Source organism: Aotus nancymaae, unplaced genomic scaffold (assembly GCF_030222135.1).
Source record: "Aotus nancymaae isolate 86718 unplaced genomic scaffold, 86718_ANA_hifiasm-v0.15.2.pri h1tg000011l, whole genome shotgun sequence".
NCBI classification, from domain to species: Eukaryota; Metazoa; Chordata; class Mammalia; order Primates; family Aotidae; genus Aotus; species Aotus nancymaae.
Window position 1 is genome coordinate 33083181 of NW_026988422.1, and position 23708 is coordinate 33106888.

The window sequence follows — 23708 nt, forward strand, 5'->3', positions numbered from 1 at the left end:
TTATTAATGTAATGGAACTGAAAAACCAGTATTTGGGTTTGAGAAAGAAAATATTACTGAAAAGAGAAATATGCCATATTTCTTCTACTCACCAGGCAACAAAAATTACCAAAATATACCCGCCTCCAGCAATTCATCAATTAGTATACATCTTCACTTGAAATTCTATACTTTTTGTATATGTGGCTATTCATATTTTAAAGGGATATGAACCATAAATGGAAAATATCCTCCAGAATCTAGGGAAACAAAAAGAAAAACATATTTTTCAGCTTCATTCTTTGCCAGCATTTCATTCTGAGATATACTTTTACATTTCTCAATGACAGGAAGAAAACATTTTCTATTATTTTTTGCAAAAAAAAAAAAAAAAAAACCTGGGTGACTCACATGTTATATACTTCCTACTCGCTCTTTGAATGAATGCTGAGAAGGTCAGGGACAGGAGATAAAATATTTTTCCACGGAGCAAAAGACATGTGAACAACTTCCAAGAAATTGCATGATCCTGTTTGTAATCTCTCATGGGTTGCAAAAAGTAAACCCTAAAAGATTTCTCCCACCTTTAAGGCATATGTTAATGGTCAAAATGCAAGCATGAGTGAGTGTGTTATATATGTCTGTTTACTTGCATCATAGCCTTTTGGGACGTGGAGCTCTGTCTCTCTTGTAATTATTTAATAGCATTTGTTCAAAAGAGGATCTCATTCTGAATTTTCACAATCAAAAGCCAGTTCTTACTATCCCCTAAAGAATAGTGAAAGTGTAGTAGATTTTATCTTTCTTTTTTCTTTTGTGTTCATGTATTGTCAAAGCTTCCTGAGGAATAATTAAGTAGTTAAGTAGTAAAAGGGATTGTCATTATGGCCACAGTGATAAGTTTTACCATAAGATGATATCTATTTTGAAGAAGAAGAAATCATTCTCTGCTTATCAAATATTTGTACCTGCAGAGTTTATTAGAGATACTTAAGTTGAATTTTATGTAGAGGACAAGAAATTTAATTGGCATTTACTTATTCCACAAACAGTTACTGAACGCCTGCTGTATGCTTAAACACTATTTCAGATCCTATTGTAGAAAACAATTCCAAAACTCCTGCCTTCACCATTATGTGGAAATAAAATGAATAATATTAATGAGATAATTACACAGTATATTAGAAAATAATATGGAGAAAAAAGAAGCATAGATCTAGGAGAGAATGTTAGAACGGGAGATAATGATTTTAAATAGAGTAATAGGAAAGCTTCACAGAGAAAGTGACTTTTAGGCAATGTCTTAAAATGAGAGAACAAACTCTATGGGCTATCTGAAGAAATTGCATTCTAGGCAAAACAGTCAATTGTAGAAATTAGAGACAGAGGAAGCTTAACACATTAGTGAAACAGCAAGCAGGGCTGTGTGGCTATAGCAGTGAAAGCAATGGGGACAGTAGTAGGACATGATGGCAGAGATACCAGGGTGATGGCACATTATTTAGGGTCTTGCAGGGGATTATAAATACTTTGGCTTTCACTGTAGGAAAGGGTCAATGGAGGGGTTGAGCAGAGAATAAAAGTATCTGGCTTAAGTTATTTTTGTGTGTTATTAAAATCTTATACCTAAAAATATACATATTATAATTATGCATCTCACTGAATTATTAAAAGTACACATAACCATTTAACCACCACCTGGGTGGAAGAAATAGGATATTATCGAGTATCTCAGAAGCCTCTTTGTGAGCCATCTAGTGAATGCTTCTCTCTCCAAAGTAATTACTGTCCTTCTAATACTATCAATTTACCTGTTCTTGAAATGTACACAAAGGAAATCATACATCATGTGTTTTATGCCTGGACTATTTTATTCATAATTATATTTGTGAATATTTACTGTTCTGGGGTACATGTGCAGGTCAGACAGGATTATCCAAATATTGAATCACATTTTTTTATAACTAATTCTTTATATTATTTCAAAGTAATAAAAATATTCTGCTTTATTTTCTAGAAGCCTTTTTATTAAACAAAATTTTAATATAATATCCAACAGTAGCATTGTTATTTAAATATTTATTTATTTTAGAATTGACAGATAACATTCTATGGTTTTATTGAGTCAATATGATGTTTTTAAGTACATATAAACGTGGAATGGTTAAATCTAACTTGTTAATCTAATAATTAACAAATTTATTACCTCACATAGTTATTTCTGTGATGTGAACACGTAAAATCCACTTTCTTCACATTTTTCAAGAATACAGTATGTCGTCATTAACTATAGTCACCTTGCTGTTGAAATTTATTTATATAATTAATTTTAATTATGTATCCTTTGATTAATACCTCCCCTTAACCCCCACCTACTAACCACTCTAACCTCTTATAAATACCATGCTACTCTTTAATTCTATGAGAACAACTTTTTAGATTACACATATGACTGAGATCATGCAACATTTGTCTCTCTGCTCCTGGTTTATTTCATGTAACATAATGTACTACAGGATCATCCATGTCACAAACGGCAGAATTTTATTCTTTTTATGGCTGAATAGTATTTTGTTGTGTATATATATCACATTTTCTTTATTCATCCATTGATGGGCACTTAGTTTGCTTCCATATTTTGATGATTGTGAAATAACAAAGGGGTTGCAGATATCTGCAATAAACATGGGGCTGTAGATATCTCTTGAATATATTGACTCAATTCTTTTAAATGTGTAACCAATGGTGAGATTGCTGGATCATATGCTATACATATTTTTAATTTTTTGAGGAAACTCCATATTGTTTTTCATAATGACTGTACTAATTTACATTACCACCAACAGTGTATAAATGTTCCCTTTCCTCTGCATTCTCACCAACCATTGCCATCTTTTGTCTGTTCGATCATGAACATTCTGACTGGACTGAGATGCTAACTCACTGTGATTTTGATTTGCATTTATCTGATGAATGATGCTGAATATTTTTTCATATGCTTTTTGGTCATTTGCATGTTATATTTTAAGAAACGTCTAGTCAGGTTTTTTGCCCACTTTTAAATTGAATTATTTGGCGGTGGTGGTGTTTTTTGCTATTGAGTTGATTATATATTTTGAATATTAATTCTTTATAAGATGTATAGCTTGCAAATATTTTCTCCTATTCTGGAGGTCACTTTTTGGTTCTGTTGTTTCTTTTTAGCAGAAGCTTTTTATTTTGATGTAATCTCATTTGTCTGTTTTTGTTTTTCTTGCCTTAGGTTTTGCCTACATCACTGTTGTGTAGTTTTTCCCTTATGTTTTCTCAGCTAGTAGTTTTACAGCTTTAGGTCATATATTTCAGTGTTTAAACTGTTGTTAGATGATTTTTTATATATGGTATAAGGGTATAAGTTCATTCTTCTGCATACAGATACTCAATTTTCCCAATATCATTTATTGAAAATACTATCCTTTCCCTATTGTGTGTTTTTGGCAGTTTTGTCAAAATATTAGGTGACTGTATATCACCTGTGGATTTATTTCTGGGCTCTGTATTCTATTCCATTGGTTTATGTATCTGTTTTTATGCCAGCATCATGCTGTTTTGGTTACTATGGCTTTATAGTATACTTTGAGGTCAGGTACTGTGATGCCTCCAACTTTGCTCTTTTGGGTCAAGATTGCTTTGGCTATTCCAGGTCTTTTGTGGTTCCATACAAATTTTTGGATTGTTGTTTCTATTTCCGTGAAGAATGCCATTGGCATTTTTATAAATCTGTAGATTGTTTTGGGGTAGTATGAATAGTTTAACAATGTTAATTATTTGAATCCATGAATGCAGGATTATCTTTCTGTTTATTTCTGTCTTCAGTTTTTTTCATAAATGTTTTGTGGTTTTATTGTAGCTGTCTTTCACCTCCTTGGTTAAATTAATTCCTAAGAATTTTATTTTTTATTTTGTAGCTATTGTAAATAAGATTGTTATATTGAATTCTTTTCAGACAGTTGATTATTACCACATAAAAGTGCTACTGGTTTTTGTATATTGATTTTGTATTCTACAAACTTACTGAATTCATTTGTCACTTCTAAGAGTTGCCTTGATAATGTTTTTCTATAGATAAGCTCGTGTCATCTGCAATGAGAAACAATTTGACTTCTTTTCCAATTTGAATGCCTTTTATTTCTTTCTCTTGCTGATTCTCTGGTCAAAACTTCCAGTACTCTATTAAATAGATGTGGTGTCTTTTTGTCAGTTCTTAGAAGAACTTTCAGTTTTTCCTAAGTCAGTATGATTTTAGCTGTGGGTTCTCATATATGGCCTTTATTATGTTGATGTATGCTCCTTCTATGCCTAAATTTGTTAAATCTTTATCATAAAGCAATAATTTTATCAGCTGCCTTTTTTTGCATTTATTAAAATGATCATAAAGTTTTTGTTTTTTATTCTATTAGTGTAATGTGTCACACTTTTTGATTCATGTATACTGAATCACTCTCGCATTCCTGGAAGAAAATCCACTTGGTTGTGGTGAACTGTCTTTTTAATGTGTTGTGGATTCAGTGTGCTAGTATTCTGTTGAGAATTTTTGCATCTGTGGTCAAGTTATTGCCTTGTAGTTTTTTTCCATTTTTTTAAAAAAATTTATTTTAGAGTTTTGTATGTATGTAGTAAGTGTGTCTATTTATGGAGTACATAAAATACTTTGATACAGGCATGCAATAAATAATAATCACATCATGCTAAATGGGATATCCATTCTCCTCAAACATTTTTATCCTTTGGGTTACAGACAATTCAATTACACTCTTTTAGTTACTTTAAAATGTACAATTAAATTATGATTGACTATAGTAATCCTGTTGTGCTATTAACTACTAGATTCTATTTATTATTTCTACTTTTTGTATCTATTAACAATCCCCACCTGCCTGCCCAGTCCCCCAGTCACTATCTTTCCCAGTTTCTGGTAACCTTCAACTCTCTATCTCCACGAGTTCAATTGTTTTAATTTTTAGCTCCCACAAATAAATGACAACATGCAAAGTAGAATTTATCCCAGGAATGCAAGAATGGTTCAATATATGCAAATCAATCAATATGATACATAATATTAATGGTATGTAGGAGAATAACCATATGATCATTTCAGTTACTGCTGAAAAATTATTTGATAAAGTTCAACATCCATTCATCATAAAAATTCTCAAAAAACTGAGAATAGAAGGAACAAACTACAACATAATGAAAGCCAAATAAGACAGACCCACAGCTAGAATCATGCTGAATGGAGAGGAACTGAAAGCCTTTAATATCTGGAGCACAACAAGAATGCCAATTTTTACCCCTTTATTTACTATAGTACTAGAAGTCATAGCTAAAGCGATCAGACAAAAGAAATAAAAGGGGCCGGGCGTGGTAGCTCATGCCTGTAATCCCAGTACTTTGAGAGGCCAAGGTGGGCAGATCACAAGGTCAGGCCATCCTGACTAACACGCTGAAACCCCATCTCTACTGAAAATACAAAAAATTAGCCAGGTGTGATGGCACGCACCTGTAGTTCCAGCTACTTGGGAGGCTGAGGTAGGAGAATTGCCTGAACCCAGGAGGTGGAGATTGCAGTGAGCTGAGATTGTGCCATTGCACTCCAGGCTGGGTGACAAAGCAAGACTTATCTCAAAAAAAAAAAAAAAAAAAAAAAAAAGAAAGAAAGAAAATAAAAGGCATCCAAATTGGAAAGGAAGAGTTCAGGTCAAATTATCCTTGTTTGCAGATTATGTGATTTTATGTTTGGAAAAACCTAAAAGCTCCACAAAAACACTATTACGACTGATAATTTTAGTACAGTTGCAGAATACAAAATCAACATATAAAAGTCAGCAGCATTTCCACATGTCAATAGTGAGCTGTCTGAAAAATCAAGAAAGTAATCCCATTTATGATAGCTACAAATAAAATTAAATACCTAGTAATTCACCAAAAAGGTGAAAGATCTCTACAGTGAAAACTATAAAACATTGATAAAAGAAACTAAAGAAGACACAAAGAAATGGAAAATATTCCATGTTCGTAATTTGAAAGAATGATTGTTAAAATGTTAATATGACTTGGTTATGTTAAAAACAATCTACAGATTCAATCTCTATCAAAATACCAATGTCATTCTTCACAGAAATAAAAAATGTCCTAAAATTGATATGGAATGGCAAATGATCCAGAATAGCCAGAGATATCCTGAACAAATAAACCAAAACTGGATGAATCACATTACCTGATTTCAAACTATGCTATAGAGCTATGGTAACCAAAACAGCATGATACTGGCATAAAAAATAGACCCATAAACTAATGGAATAGAATAGAAAACCCAGAAGCAAATCCATACATCAACAGTAAACTCATTTTCTACAAAAGTGCCAAGAACATACATTGGGGAAAGAACAGTCTCTTCAATAAATGGTGCTAGGAAAACTGGATATTCATATGCAGAAGAATGAAACTAGACCCTATCTCTTGGCATATACAAAAATCAAATCAAAATGGATTAAAGGCTTATATCTAAGACCTCAAACAAACCACTAAAAGAAAATATTGGGAGAAACTCTCTTAGACATTGGTCTGGGCAAAGATTTCTTAAGAATACTCCACAAACACAGGCTACCAAAGCAAAAATGGACAAGTGGGTCACATCCAGCTAAAGAGCTACTTTATGATCTTGAAACCTCATTGCTAGATATATATCCAAAAGAAAGAATACCAGCATATCAAAGAGTTATCTGCATTCTCATGTTTATTGTAGCTCTGTTCACAATAGTTAAGATTTGGAAACAACCTAATTTTCCATCAATAGATGAATGAATAAAGAAAATGTGGTACATATATATATATACAATAGAGTACTACTGAGCCATAAAAAGAATGAGATCATTTGCAAAACCATGGATGAAATGGAGATCATTGTGTTAAATGAAATAAGCCAGGGACAGACAAACTTCCCATGTTCTCACTTATTTGTGAGAACTAAAACAAAACGATTGAATCATGCAGATAAAGAGTAGAATGATGGTTACCAGAAGCTGAGAAGGATAGTGTGGATGTGGGATGGGGAAAAATGGGGTTGGTTATGTCTACAAAAAATATAAAAAATAATATCTAGTATTTGACAGCACAAGAGGGTAAATAGAGTCAATAATGATTTAATTGCACATTTAAAAAATAACCAAAAGAATATAATTGGGTTGTTTGTAACACAAAGGATAAATGCTTGACGGGACAAACAGCCAATTTTCATGATGTGATTATGTATTGTATGCCTGTACCCAAATATACTCCATAAATATATACACCTACTATGCACCCACAGAAATTAAAAATAACAAAACAAAACAAAAACCATTGTTTAGCAAGCCCAGCTAAGGGTTATCAGACTCTCTAGCAAATGTGATTTTTGTTTAACTTGCTATATGATTTATGGAATCTCAGACATTGTATAATTACGTATAGCTAGATGTTATAGAAAATTGCTAAATTGTATCTTTTTAGTGTGGTAGAAAAGGTAATCCCAAAGATTAAGGTCATATTGTCCCTTTTTATAGCTGTATGAAAGAATATTAATCTTTTTGTCATGTTGATGATATTTGTTAACTTTTAAGTTCAGGGGTACATGTGCAAGTTTGTTACATAGGAAAGCCCGTGTCATAAGACATTAATTGGATTGTGTCTAATTTAATGATTTTATTTTAGTGTTCAATTTGTGCTCTGAAATGTAAAATCACACTTTTCATATTCTTTTTTGAACTGACTTTGTTATCCTGTTATCCCTCACTAATTAGTTAAATACCGTTTTTGACATGTGTTCATTACTTATTTGTTTGAGAATAATGCTTTATAATATTTAAAAATTGTACTTTGACAGTCACAGTCTATAAACAAATTTAATTACTAATGACAACAGCTGTGTTTTCTGGATACAGTCAATGAATAGATGCCAATCGGTAAGCTGTTTGAGGATCCAAGAAATCAGGTGTTGTATCAAGACTATATATTACCTTAAAGGATAAATAACAAACTACCCTTGGAATTATTCCAGGGATAAATATCATAGCTTGGTATTTATCCTTCAGCTTCTGCCATTTCAAGGAGCATGATTGAGATAAAAACCAGTGAGAATCTTCTTCAGATACCGACTGAGGCATGAAAAATGGATGGCATATACAAATAAATCAATGGCAAATTACCAATTAATCAATCCAAAGTAAGTAAAATAAGTGGTATCTGTTATGCAACAGGTCTAACTGCTTCAGAGCCTGCAGGTCCCAAGGTCAGCTTCCTAGAAAGAACTAAATTTAATACAACTCAAACAGCAGCAGCCTAGGGAATCCCAGGGCTCATTAAACTAAGCAATGTTGTAAGAACCATAAAAACCTCAGATACAGCCAGAGTCCTAGGGACAGGAGATCTTTCCAGTTCATGCAGCCAGCCCTCAACTAGGGCTTGGCTTATAAATAGGCAGTTAAGGCATGTGTGGGACAGCTGCTATGGTCATCTGAGTATTGCCCATTTTGATGCCCTGAGACTGAAGAGAGAGCTGGTAGGATGAATGGGAGGATAATACCTTTCTTCCTTAAAACCACATAGCTTCTGACAAGCAAAGATGTAGGTTTCTCAGATATGTTTATTGTATTCAAAGCTCCCCTTCTCTCCCTGTTCCTCTGTCTTGACTCTGATGCTATTTTTATGTTTACTGTTGTCCTCACTCTTTTTCTCTGTATACCCTGGTATTGATTATTTTTAAATTTAAGAGATCATTTGAGTTTTGTTGTTTTAATTTACTCTTAGAAACATTCACAGAACAATGGCATTCCTATAGCATCAAGGAATTCTAAGGCTAGTGGTATCTTAGAAGATAGTTGCAATATTTGGATAAGATTGGACCAAATTCACATAACTGAAGGCACGGGTTTCATGGCAATATTGCCTTAAGACTACCTAATTCTGCTATAGTCCCTTCTATATTCTGTTTTCCATTTCTTTAATTATTAAAGTTTCTTTTTGCTAAAATCTTCTTTACTTTTCACAGGTGCAATATAGATTGCAATGTTTCAAACAAGGCCAAAGAAGGTTTAGAGCAGAAAGATTGTTCCTTTCTCAATAGAGAATTCCACTGTAGGTACTATGCTCAACTAATGGTATCTACTTCTTTATTTTCAGGAAAAATGTAAAAATGCATCAAACACCTCTAAAAGAAATTAATATGGAATTGAAACTACAGCTAGCAAATCATTTTCTGTTGTTGAGATGGTCAAATTTCCTCCCCTAATAATGCTTTTAGTTCTACACAGACCAAATAAATGCAAGACAAACATAATAGCAAAATATAGTATACCATACGCTTAAAAACACACACATGACCAAGTATCAGGAGAAAAACTTTCCTCCGTTGCTTCATATTTTTCTCATAAACATCTCTGGTTCCCTGTTTAGAAGACAAGAAACTAGCTGCTCAGCTGTACACAAGTAGCCTGTGATTATTTAAGGAGCTTTAGTTTGTCCTCTTCCCTCCAAGCAGGGCCCTTCCATAAAGACTTCCATTTTGCATTAAGCATTTTCAATTTCTTTGGCTCATTTTGTATACTTAAAAATATTTTTATTGATTTTTTTCTACAATCTTTGGTTATTCTTAGGGTATGAAACGTGAAATTCTTGGTAGGGCTTGATCTTACTGCTAATCGGACGATAGAGTAGTTTTGAACGTGGCTTTCTAAGCCCTGTAGGGCTTTGACAAGGGAAATTATCTTGTGATTGGAGGTAGTTTTGGGGTGTAGACATTTTTTCATGTTGACGGATATAGTGTTCTTTTCATTCTTCACAGAACAGTCCAGGTCTAGTTTCTTACTGTCATCAGATTTCAGAAACACACAAGCTGGGAGATGACTCTACCAAAAGTGGAAATATTATTAAACCTAAAGGAAAGCTTTCTATATTGTTTAGTATTACATTTTATATTGTCTAAAGATTGTAAATTTATTGTCATTAAAAAAATTCCAAGAATAATCAGAATCCAGCCCTTACCTGGATTAAAACTCAAATAACGAACATACAGGGCTGCCTATTTTTGTCTTACGTAATTGTAAAGATTTTGATAACATTATTAATAAAAATCTTATCAGAGTAATCACCTAGGAACTGTCCAAAGTATTTATAGTACTGAAATTCCCTAATATTAAATCTTTAAACAAGTAGGCCATAAACTCAGGCTTATAAATGGTTTGTAGTAATTTAGGTTATAATATATTTTACATATTCTTCTCTTATTTAATCTTCTGACTTATTTAATTTTAATATTGTCTGTTTTAATACAATCTTTTCTTTCTTAACATATGTTTGGTCGAAATAACAAGTGTACCAGACACCCTTGGTATACTATGCCATTAGGAAATAATCACATTGTTTCTCAGTCATATTGTGAGACTAAATTATAACAGTGAGTTAGATTATGTGTTTCCATTGTTTTCTGGTTTCTAGAAACCTTTCTTTAATTTTAAAAAATAACTTTGGTTACTCTTTCTCAGGCTTTTCCAGTTTTCCTAAGATTATTTTTAAAATTAGATTCATAATTTTAATGAGACTTGACCTCTGTTAATTAGACATTTTAGGTAACTGAAAAGAACATCCAAATGATGTTTTCTTGTAGACATTTATAATCTTTGGTGCATTCAAAAAAGATTGGAGAATTTTCAATATAGCAGAGCTCAAGTAGGGCTGTACATATAACAGCAAATTTTTCCCTAAATTGTATTTCTTGCTTTGTTTTATTTTCCAGTTGATTCTAGAAAGTGAGGTGATTCCTTCTATTAATTGTAAGATTATAGATTTAGATGCACTATGAACCTGGCTATATAGGCAGATGAAGAGGATGGTCACAAACATGGTGTGACAGAGGCATCCAAAGGTGACTTGAGCCCCAAATCTCTCTCTCACTGGCTTATCTTGGAATAATATCCTAGAGAAAGTTTTTTTTGTCACTAAGCATTTTAATTTTTAAAATTTAAGTACTTTTCTGCATTGTCTATGTAAATACCTGATCCCTAGTATGAATTATTTTATTGAATAACGTTCTCTGAATGACTTGACAGAACCAAGTACAACATGGGTTACATAACTTGGGATGCAAAATAAAATCTTGTCTTCATATTTTGCCTATAGCTGGTTCTAGATAAAAATATTCTAGACAGAAAGGTATCTACTACGTTTTAACTATTTCAATGGAAGAAATGTATCAGTGTTCTCTGATTTTCTGTTTGTAATCCAAGGTACTGTCACCAAACACTGGGGATGAGTGTGAGTGTAGAGCAGGGGAAAATGATCTAACAATATCTTAGCAAATCCTTTATTTTATTCTTAGGTACCTATGGTTGTTGAAAAGTCCAGAAGCAACACAATTCTGGTTTCTCTTATTATTCTTTCTTATGAAATGGTCATGATGGGCTTTTGTGAGTGTTTCCATGATATGGGTCATGACCCTTGGTTTCTTTTCTTGGTGATTAGCATCTTTTAATCATTGTCCTACTCATCCTGAGTCTGATGCTTCCCTAAATCTTAAAGATTGAGACTATTTCTTCTTACCTCATCTTTACAAACTTTCCCATCTCTGTGACCTGGCAAGTAAAGACAAAAAATATAGCTCTTTTTCAATCCTTTCTAAATGATTTGTTTCCTAATATATTTATTAATAACTACTAACCTTTGTACAAAATAGCAATTTTTTGTTTACAAAACATTCTTCCTTTGATTTGATAAATTACTGAGCTTATGCTATGCGGTAAGTATTGTGTTGTAGATACAAAGATGAGTAAGAGATATTTCCTCATCTTGAGATACCTAGTTATTTTTTTATGGTGCTCATAGGCATTACATTTGATTCTCAAAGCAATCTTGGTAATGGTGGAGGTAGGCATTGAATCTAGATACTTCATTCCAGAACTTTTGTCCTTAGAGGATATTTTTCTGTATATTAAAAGAAATGGAAAGATTAGCATGCTCTTATCACCTCATGTCCAGACATTGTTTTCCTTCTAGTTTATTGTGAATGCAATTTAAAAGTATTACAGGAATAAAGAGTTGGAAGAAATAGTTTCTTGTTTTATCAATATAAGAGTGTAGTGCCTATGCTACCTCATAGAACTTGATTAAATAATGTTTATATTATTTATATATTATATACATATATAATTTATATACATCTATCTTAAATCTCTCTTGTTCTGATTTAATTCTTTTTTCTCTAGGTCACTTGATATTCTTGGTTTGATGAAAAAAGAACAAGATTCTAACGTGACAGAATTTGTTCTTTTGGGCCTATCCTCTTCTTGGGAGCTACAGCTATTTCTTTTCTTACTATTTTTGTTTTTTTACATTGCTATTGTCCTGGGAAATCTCTTGATAGTGGTAACAGTGCAAGCCAATGCTCACCTGCTCCAATCTCCTATGTATTATTTTTTATGTCATCTCTCTTTCATTGACTTAAGCCTGAGCTGGGTTACTGTGCCAAAGATGTTAGGGGATTTACTACAGCAGAGCAAGACCATCTCTTTTTCAGGATGCCTGGCCCAGATCTACTTCCTCCACTTTCTAGGAGGCAGTGAGATGTTTCTGCTGACAGTTATGGCCTATGACAGGTATGTTGCCATCTGTAACCCTTTGCACTACCTTAGAGTCATGAACCCCCAGCTGTGCCTTCGGCTTGTTCTTGCCTGCTGGTGTGGGGGCTTTATCCACTCTATCATGCAGGTCATACTAGTCATCCAGCTGCCTTTCTGTGGCCCCAATGAACTGGACAACTTCTACTGTGATGTCCCACAGGTCATCAAGTTGGCCTGCATGGACACCTATGTGGTAGAGGTGCTGATGACAGCCAACAGTGGTCTGCTGTCTCTTGTCTGCTTCTTGGTCTTACTATTCTCTTATGCTGTCATCCTGATCACCCTGAGAACACACTTTTGCCAGGGCCAGAACAAGGTCCTCTCTACCTGTGCCTCCCATCTGACAGTGGTCAGCCTGATCTTTGTGCCATGTGTATTCATCTATTTGAGACCTTTCTCCAGCTTCTCTGTGGATAAGATATTCTCCGTGTTTTACACAGTGATCACACCTATGTTGAATCCCCTCATCTACACACTCAGAAATGCTGATATGAAGATAGCTATGAAGAAGCTGAGACTAAAACCATGTGGCATTTTGTTGCCTTGTTAAAGAATGAGCAGAAGAGGTGATTTGAAAAGCATACTCTTTCTTGGAACACTCTTAACTCATCTTGTACATGTGTAAAAACCATATTGGCGGCTTTGGTATAAAAGAGAAGACAGCATAAAGATTATAATGGATCACTCTTGATTACGGTTTAAAGCATAGGTGGCACTCTAGAAAGCCACTTTTGTCTTTTGACTATAATGAGGAGAACTCAGGAACTTATGAGAATTCACTGGCCACAAATGAAAATGAGTGCTAGGGTTAGAAGACACCTTGAAAGATCAGCTTTATGCCTTTAAGTTCCCTTTATTTATTCAATTTGTTTCACTTTTTAATTCTATTCAAATGAAAGAAGAAATTATATCTCTTTTTGTGTTCCATTCCACCAGGGTTTAATGATTCCTAGTGTTAGGATGTTCCTTCTGGTGTCTCATCAGATCCTCTTCTGAAGTGGTATGAATTTATTTGTTCTGTTACAAACCAAGCCGGGAAACAGTAACAACCACCCTATGTACTAGTATTTACCTAGGAACTGTGTTCCATAGTGTCCCAAATCTTAGAAATGTTGTCAAGCATCACTATAATAAACATATGCTCTTAACAAAGTTTATTGCGAGAGAAAGGAAGTCCAGGAGTTCTGGGGTGATGGAAACTGTTAGTATTTTATTGTATAGGCTTCCCAAGAAGAGGTATCCAATTTCACATAGAGTTTATCTTTAAATGGAATTACAGTAGGGGCGAGTAGAGAAGCTGAATCTTCAACTGAACATAATGTTTAAGAGTTTTAAGCTCTAAAGGAAAGGAGGAAGAAACTGGACTGTGGTTGAAAGTACTCATTGTTGGGATGTTTACAGTTATTACCTTTGAGTCTCAAACATGTATTGAGGAACAAATAACATTACCTAACTTCATTTTTGAGAATGAACTCAGAGTTAAGTGACTTGCCCACAACCACTTAGAAAAAAAGTAATCAATCAAGAAAGGTAATAATTACATAATTAAGTTAATATTTTATTTCTCCTCAGAAAGAGTATTTATCCCAATTATACAGATCGATTACTTTGTTCCTTTCCTTTTCTTTCCTCCCTCCCTTCCATCTCCTCCTCCTTCTCCCTCCCTCCCTCCCTCCCTCCCTCCCTTCCTTCCTTCCTACGGAGTCTCACTCTTGGCTTCCAGGCTGGAGTGCACTGGTGTGATCTCGACTCACTGCAATCTCCATCTTCCAGGTTCAAGCGGTCCTCCTGCCTGAGCCACCAAAGTAACTGGGATTACAGGTGCCCACCACCATGCTGCTAATTTTTATATTTTTAGTAGAGATGGCGTTTCTCAATGTTGGCCAGGCTGGTCTTGAACTCCTGACCACAGGTGATCTTCCTGCCTTGACTTCCAAAAGTGCTGGGATTACAGGCATGAACTATTGTGCCAGGCCAGGTTACTTAATTTCTATAATACCTGTATAGGAGCTTCAGAGCTGTAAGATTCCTAAAAAGGTTAACTTAAACGTTTACATTTAAGGTTATCTATCTCTGACATAGGATCCTTGCAACATTTCATGGCTATAAAAATGTCTTTATTTTTGTGTTGGGAGTTAATGACTTTATATTTAAGAAGCCATATGTATGTATGTGTGTATGTATATATTGCTACAGAAGGACTCCTCAGAGACTAGGAACTAGGCTGCCATTTGGGGGACTCTTAAATAGTATGAGTAAGGGTGAGAATGGCATATCTGGTACATCATGTTCTCTTTTGCATCACTCTACTCAGCATTTTCAGAGTCCTTTGCATATGATGGATATCCTGAGGAGCAGTATGATATTCTGAAGATAGTATCTTCAATATCCTGAAGTGCAGGAAACTACTAAGAGTAGTGTGTGAGATAACAGAAAGATTTGAGTGGTTCTGTGAATTACCGGGCATGTTTCAAGGACATAAACCTCCAGCCTTTCTCTTAGTAGAAGCCGGCTACAACATCCCCTTTTTCTGATATTCCTCTGTAATAGCAAAATTTAGAGTTTTGGCAAATCATTTTAAATGTCCTGTTGATAGCTGGAATTGGTAGCATTATTTTAAGAAAAGCAAGAGCTTTTTGTATTCCCCTTTGCATTTTCAAGTCTCTCTTTGTTTAACCAATTATATATATTAAAATTCTTTTTATTAATAAATGATAAAATTTCTGTTTCTTGAGACTGCACATGATTGATATTATCTAGGTGCCTGGTCCTCCAGAGTTTCCTGTCCGGATACCATGAGCCCACTTTCACAGCTTGCCTGAGCCTCTTCTCTGTCCTCCTGAGAGTGAACCATACTGTGTATGCACCCCTAGACTGTAGAGGTGGTTGAGGTGCCCTGTGTGTAAAGCGTGTGGACAAAGCCTGCACATTTGGGCAGCAGAGTCCACATTCATACATGAGAGGCCCCTTATGGCGGGGTTTGGAACTGGAGAAGAGGTGGACTGAAGGTCTGAGGGTCAAAGGCCTGCTCTGTTCATGCTGACATGTGCCAGTGCAGAAATTCAAGGCGCCTGAGGATTTTAGATTGGAAACTGGCCTTCCAGTAATTATGAGGGCTATGAGAAGATTTTTAATTTACATTTGTTAACTTGATGTATAGCTTTTAGACATATGTTACATGGGCTTCATTTGTACTCTTGCCCTGGTCCCATAGGTATTTGGGATGGATTTTCCCAACAAACATGAAAAACGTGCTCATCATCACTAATCAGAGAAGTGCATACCAAAACCACAATGAGAGACCATCTTGTGCCAATCAGAATGGCTATTACTAAAAAGTCAGAAATGTTGAATATCACAGAATATAATTATACCTCATGCTATTTTCCGTATTGTTGTATTACTATGGTACATTTGTCAAATGAATAAACCAATATTGATGCATTATTATTAACTGCACTGTACCTTTTATTCAGATTTCATTAGTTCTTCCTAATGAAATGGCTTACTCATGTCCATTTTTTAATTTATCATGGCAGTTATTTAATTTATTGTCCTTAAGTTCTTTATGTTCCCAAAAAGCTTTTTGTAATTATTCTGTAAATAAATACTTGAAAATACCTGGTGAGCTTCCATTACTTAGAGGAAATTCTGAAATCTATAACATAAATACAGTACAGTTCTAGTTTTTATCTCTTTAAGAGCATTTGACTCCCCTCACTCTGCCCACATCTGTGCATGGTTTCTTATTTATTTATTTGTCATGTAAAACTTGTATATATTTGTCATGTACAACAGGATGTTTTGAAATAAATATGTCTACATAGTAAAATGGCTCAATTGAGTCAATTAACATATACATCCTAGCCCTACCTGTCTCTTCCCCTTATTTAATCAAATCTATACTTTCTTGTTTGCGTGTTCTATCCTACCTCAGATTCTGGTAGAAATATTATCATGAAATTCTGTAGGGGAATAGAGTCTGCATGGGGATAAGAAAATGTAGGATAATAAGTAAGATTTTTTCGTACTACAGCACCATTCTACACCTTAGGCCTTTTCTAGTAGAAAAACTTGTTCCGAGATCAATTATCAATCCTAATTTCAATTTTTGGTCAGTCTTGTTCCACTGTTTGAACCTCTGAACTATGTGCAGTTTCCTCAAACTTTTGTGCCTCTGAACATGCTGCTGCTTTTGCTGGTATTATTGACCTACTTTTCACCTTCAATACTCTAATTAAAAGCCTTGTTTTTGGCCAGCTTTCAGTATGGTTTTACAAGAAGTTATTTAGCCGAGAATCCACTTGCACTTTCTCTGTTTAATTATATTCTCCAGCTGCTTACTCAACCACTTGTCCATCATTCCCTGAGGGCTTTGATGATGCATAAAGATTGCTGAGAGTTTCTTCTCCTTGGCAGCCAGGAATGTAGAAATTTTTTGCATACTAAGATGAGAAGCTATGGCATGTCTGTAACCTCATAAATCACTATCTTTTTTGAGGGAGAGGGAGAGAAAGAAGAGAGAGAAAGAGAAAACAAACTCAAGGCCTCTTTTTAGGTTATAGAAGAGGAAATGTGGTATGCACATAAGAGAAGCATCATTATATAAATCTCAGTCTTTTAGTGTGCATATCTGGGTATTGATCACATTTTTATTTCAGAAGCTTTTCTGATCCAAGATCTTGGATTGTTCAAATCCATGTGGTGGGACCACACTCAAGAAAACGGCCAGGGTAAGCTTTACATCTAGAGTGATACCTTAAACCACTAGTGAAAGAGGCAAGGTTAATTTTCATTGATTCAAATTATATTCAAAGATAAATTCTTTACTTCTGTAAATTCTTCACCCACTTTACATTATCTGTTCTAGTAATTAAATAATTTAGGAAATAGTATATTACAATTTAAAGTGTGTATCAATATAATTTCAATTGGAATTTAGTCCTAGGTTTACCAGGTTTACCACCAGCAGTAAACTTAGATAATTTAGTTCCCTCTCTGTACCTTATTTGTTTCCCAATGGTTAAATGAGTGGGATAAAATAAAATGATCTCTAAAATCCTTTATACATAGATAAGTATAGGACTTAACGTAAATTATGCTTCAGTCTAAGACGATTTAGGGAGGTCATTTAAAACTGCTGCTCTAAAATAAATGGTTTTATGTCGGGAATTGGGTTGCATTCCTCTTTTTATATTTACAGTACAGTACCAGACACAGATATGTTTAGTAAATATTTATTAAGTGAAAGTATAAATTAATATTGGTACTTATGAAATATAAATCAAATAGATGATACCTTAAGCAATCCATACATTGTGCTATGCTAACTCATTTGCAGATTTTTTTCAATATTTTTCCTTATCTTTTAGCTCCACAAAGACTGGTAAATTGTTTCCTCAATTGGGACCAGTTGGGAGAACAGGATAGGATTAATAAGTAATAAAATTTTATCAGGTGACAAGAGATATAAAAGCATGCACACATGTCATGATGTCTCTACGAATGATATTGAAGTCAAGAACACGGTTACAGAAAAAGTTTCCCATGACATAGAGCTTGCTGTTAGGAAAGAGATCCAGAATAGTATATGGCTGCCCTTTGTAAATCTCTCACGAGAGGAACTAAGACAATATCTTTCTCAGAAGATACCAAGAGTTGCATTCTTTGAAATTGATCTATTGGAAATAATTTATATAGGCTCATGCAGTTAAATAAAGGAGGAAACTTTTTTTCTTTAGCTTCACAAATCCTATTTTAACTAATACATATTCTTTAGCATTGTCTTAGATCAAGCTTAACCTAAGAACCCAGGTAGACCAGTAGAAACAATCCATCCCATGGAGGCTCTTGTTCATAGAGTTCAGGCGTCTGACTGTTCCTGAAATTCCACCACAAAAATGATGAAGAGTTTGTTTGGCAAGTTGTTTATTGCTTTTTTTCATTATCTAATTTGAGTCTTACCATGGGTAGCATTATCTCACAGGGGAGATTAATGGATGTCAGAAAAATTATGTTAATGTTACACAGTCTGAAGAGGCAGAGCTGTGAGTTGTTCTATCTTTAAGTCTTGTGCTGTTTCTCCTAGCAAAGTCAGCAAAAAGATTCTGGGTCCTAGATTTTGATCAATTTGATGAACTCCTGAGGAGGATCATAGATAGAGTTGTCACCACTCATGGTGAATAGAGCAGCTGCCCAAACATCTTTGGGCATCATGCTTGAACTCTTAAATACATCTAGGCAAGGATATCGAATGTACTCTGTTGCTGTTCCAGTCCGAAGAATATGTTTGAGAGGGTAGGTGTGAGCAGTAGATACACAGTCTAAGATTTGGACAAGCATGAGCATGCATATAGGTGAGAATCAGGAGATTAATATAGTAGGAGGTTGGTGTTCTAAGATGACTCCTATCTGGGCTTCTGTCTCTTCTCATCAGCATGTTCTCTGGTAGCTAAGATGGATAATGATAATGCTATATTTGCTTAAAGTATGTTATGCACATAAGTGTTTTATATGTAATATATATTTACTATGTGTGACACTCTATATAAATGTACTATTCTTATCCACATTTTACACCTGAGAAAACTGAGGCAAAGGAAAGTGAAGTAAGTTGCCTAAAGTCGTACAGTTAGCAAGCGGTGAAGCCAAAAATTTGAACCTAGCTGGGCTCCAGGAATCTTCTTTTTCACGACTTCTCTCACCTACCTTCCATTGAGCTACTCTCCTCCTGTGGTTGTGATCTTTATGGTACCCCAATTAATTAAAGATTAATTGCTAACTTTTTTTTTTTATTGCATTTTAGGTTTTGGGGTACATGTGAAAAACATGCAAGGTTGTTGCATAGGTACATATGTGGCAGTGTGATTTGCTGCCTTCCTCCCCTTCACCTATATCTGGCATTTCTCCCCATGTTATCCCTCCCCAACTCCCAACCCCCCTCTATCCCCCCCTCTCCCCCCCAACAGACCCCAGTGTATAGTGCTCCCCTCCCTTTAAGTGTAACATACATAATTCTGTAATCTAGGCTTGTCTTCTTTTCAGCCTCATCTCCTGACACTTCCCTATGTGGATTCTGTGCTGAATCATATTAAACTTGTTGGCACTTCCCAGAGAGGATGGTGTAATGATTTATACCCTTTTACCTTCATATATTTTATTTGCTAGGCCTGGAAAGTCCTTCCTGCCCTGTCTACTCTTTTGTGCCCACATCCTGCAATCCTCATCATCATCAGGTTAACTCTAACTCATCTATCAGAATTCTACTCAGTGACAGCCTTTGAAAAGGCAATCCTGTCTCTCTTGGGTCTCCCTCCTGAGCCCTTTCACAAGAACTGTGATAATTTACATGCGGACCTCCTCCACTTGATTGGCAACACTTGCCAAATCAAATAATGACTGAATTAATGATCAGTATCACATCACTTGTTATTATATCCCCACTGTAAACTTAATTTGAGAAAAGCTGGGCACAGACTCTGTGCCTTGATGATCTTACCAGTTGTAGCTATAGTCTTTGTCTCTAAGTAGTGTATATACTTAAAAAAAACTTTTCATGATTAGAAGAAAAGGAGTCTTTTGATTATTGTAGAAGGTTTAAGGCTTTCAAATGAGAAAGATATTTGGTAGCTTTGATGCCATAAGACCCAGGGTATGCATAGTAGTTAAGAAAATAAATCTTGAAATCCCATTGCCTAGGTTCAAATGTCACCTCTGCCAATCACGAGCTCTATGACCTTGGGCATCTTACTTTTTCTGTGTTTTTTCACTTCTGAAGTGGGAATAATAGTGATAGACTACTTTGTAAGATCATTATGGGAGTTAAAGGAGCTATAATATGTAAAGCACCTAGAATCAAACTTGGCATATAGTAAGTATAACATAAGTGTTTTTTATTTATCTTAACATTTTTTCAACCCTTATGATTTTGCCAACTGCTGACTGAGCACAATTTGGCTTTGCTGGTATAGAGCATAGACAATACAAAGATTTCAGGAATGTGAAACATATTCTCCAATCGAAGCACTTTGCATGATAAGAAAACAATTGTTTAAATTCAGTTTTGTGGTGGCAGGTGTCTGTAATCTCAGCAACTTGGGAGGCTGAGCCAGGAGAATCGCTCAAACCCAGGAAGTGGAGGTTGCAGTGGGCCGAGATCATGGCATTTTACTCCAGCCTGGGCAACAGAGAGAGACCTTGTCTCAATAATAATAATAATAATGATAAAAAATAATAAATTCAGTTCTTTTTATGAGAAACTTATCATCTATCATCTATCTAGCTAATCTTTTTATCTACCCATCATTTATTTAAGGATTTGTAAGTTATGCGTGTTCTGGAATAAGAATACCACAATTCAAATACCAGCCTTTTCGCTGAAAATTATATTGGACAATTTGCCTTTTTAATCTTTAGTGCTCTGCTCTGTAAAATGGAGATAATAAAAATTATGATATTGTTGTGAGGATGGAATGAAGTAACATATGCCAAGAGTTTAGCACATGATTCTGCACATGGTAAAATGCTCAGTAAATGTTAGCTACTATTTATGGTATTTCTTTCATGGAGATGGGCAGATAATATAGCTATTGTCTCAAAAATAAAATTACATATGTTTTAATATTTTCTAGTAGTTACATTATATAGCTTTAATATAATAGCTAAATAGATCAAATTACAAATTGTGCTTACTAGAGAAATTCTACTTTATAGATTCAAATTAAAAGAAAAATACCTCATAAATTAAGAACATGTTATATAGATTATCTCATTTGAAACAGCTTTGTGAGCTAAAAAATTTTATCATTCATCTATAGATGAGAAAACTGGGATTCAGGGAAGATAAATAGATTTACCCAAAGTTATAAGGCTGATAAGGGCACTTAAACTTACACCACTCAGCTTCTGGGCAGTGCTCTTTCTGCTACCCATGCGGAAAAGAGGTATTCTGAGTAAAGATGGAGAATAGCTAGTAATTTTCATATTTCAGAAAAGCCATTTTTATTTCAAGAAACTTTAGATCTCAATGTCTAATAATCTCCTTTAATAATTTTTTTCTGATCATTTTTATCCAGTCTCTGTATAACATAAGCATTCCAATTACAGTTTATAAAATTGCTTCAGACACTTTTTTTTTTGAGATGGAGAACTATCATTTATAACATTATCTGTATGGAAAATTTCATTCCTAATTTTTACCTATGATTACAAGGTCAGAGAGTTATCTGGGTCTTTTTCAAGGCAAAAGGATTGAGAATGATAGGGACCTGCAAAGGGATTGAGGGTGATAAGGAACTCAGTAATTTTTAAATGTTTCAACTCTTTACAGCAACATAGAAAATAGTATTTCTCTGTGCAAGTTGTTTACTTCTCATGTATTCCTTATTGGCACACAAAATGGAATTTTCACATGCAAGTCAAGGCTTATGATTCAAACTTCCTCAATGTTGATTTATAAGCACTAAAAATGACTTAATTTTTAATTGAATTGAGACTTTCAATCTAATTGAGAAATAGGTAACTGAGTCTTCCTCTCTTGATTAAATAAAATGTTACTTTTCTATAGCTGAGTAGTACATATTATATTTGAAGAATTATGGAATTTTATACATCAGATCTTATACTCTGACTTCATGCTTTTATTTAGAGCTTCAAAAGATTAATTATTAATTAATTAAATGAAGTTCTCACCCAAAGCAAATTTCTGACAAGAGAAGTTGGAGGTGGGGGGAAAGAGAGCACTGATTACGGAAAAACGTTGAATTCAATTGAAAAGCCTCAGATTCTCTAGGTTCTTGTACGAAAAAAGGAACTATAAGACTGATTATAAAAGAAATTCAAATGTGAGTTAATAATGTGGAAATAAAGTTAATGACAAGAAAAAATATTCATGAACTATGTTCAAGAAATACGAAGAACTTCCTCTACCGTATTTAACATCACGTAGGTTATTTTCATGAGACTCTTATTGTTAGGCTTTACCATGCTTACAATGGTTTATAACGTGTGTTTATTTTTGCAGAGAATCAGAGCCACTCCACCAGTCCTGCCTGGGGCCCCATGAGAGTGGCCAACAATGTCACTGAGTTTATATTTCTGGGACTTTCCCAAGATTCTGGAATGCAATTGATGTTCTTTGCCTTATTTCTCCTCTTCTACATCGTGATCATGGTGGGAAATTTGCTCATTTTGCTTATGGTTTTTTCTGACCCCCGACTACACACACCCATGTATTTCTTCCTCAGTAACCTGTCTTTTGTGGACATTGCCTATTCCTCAGCCACAGCACCCAAGATGATTGCAGACTTTGTTTCTGAGAAAAAGACTATTTCCTACTGGGGCTGCATAACTCAGATGTTTACCTTCCACTTTTTTGGTTGTGCTGAGATTTTTGTTTTGACTGTCATGGCTTTTGATCGTTATGCTGCTATCTGCCAACCCCTCCGTTATACTGCCATCATGAGTGCTAATGCTTGTACCGTGCTGGCATCACTGTCCTGGTTGGGGGCCCTGGGTCATTCCTTTGTTCAGACCCTCCTGACCTTCCAGCTGCCCTTCTGTAATGCTCAGATTATAGACCATTACTTTTGTGATGTCCACCCAGTCCTAAAACTTGCCTGTGCTGATACAACCTTGGTAAACATGTTAGTAGTTGCCAATAGTGGTCTCATCTCCCTGGGATGTTTCCTCATTCTTTTGGCCTCCTACACAGTCATTCTGTTTAGTCTTCGAAAACAGTCTGCAGAGAGCCGACGCAAGGCTCTCTCTACCTGTGGATCTCATCTGACTGTAGTAACTTTCTTCTTTGTTCCGTGTATCTTTATTTATCTCCGCCCATCCACTACTTTCCCTTTGGATAAAGCTGTGTCTGTGTTCTATACCACCATCACCCCAATGCTGAACCCACTCATCTATACGCTGAGGAATAAGGATGTAAAGAATGCCATGAGGCGTCTGTGGAATAGCAAGATCTCGTTGGAGGAAAAGCAGAAAGAATAGTTTGTCAGAATTGCAAAATCAGAGACTTAGTTGATCACTTCAATG

General features: G+C 34.8%; 2 protein-coding genes across 2 annotated transcripts; both read left to right on the forward strand.

Moving 5' to 3' along the window:
* Positions 1–12258: 12258 nt before the first annotated feature.
* On the forward strand, positions 12259–13215 carry LOC105729706 (olfactory receptor 4Q3). Its single transcript, XM_012470632.2, has one exon. It carries the CDS (start codon positions 12274–12276, stop codon positions 13213–13215), a length of 942 nt encoding a protein of 313 aa, XP_012326055.1. The 5' UTR covers positions 12259–12273.
* An 8379-nt stretch (positions 13216–21594) lies between these two features.
* Positions 21595–23663, forward strand: LOC105729201 (olfactory receptor 4S2-like). Its single transcript, XM_064374522.1, has 2 exons — positions 21595–21607; positions 22687–23663. Exons 1-2 carry the CDS (start codon positions 21595–21597, stop codon positions 23661–23663), a joined length of 990 nt encoding a protein of 329 aa, XP_064230592.1.
* Positions 23664–23708: the final 45 nt, after the last annotated feature.

Excerpts from the sequence above, each read along its gene's own strand:
- LOC105729706 (XM_012470632.2), top strand. The coding sequence starts at position 12,274 with ATGAAAAAAGAACAAGATTCTAACGTGACAGAATTTGTTCTTTTGGGC.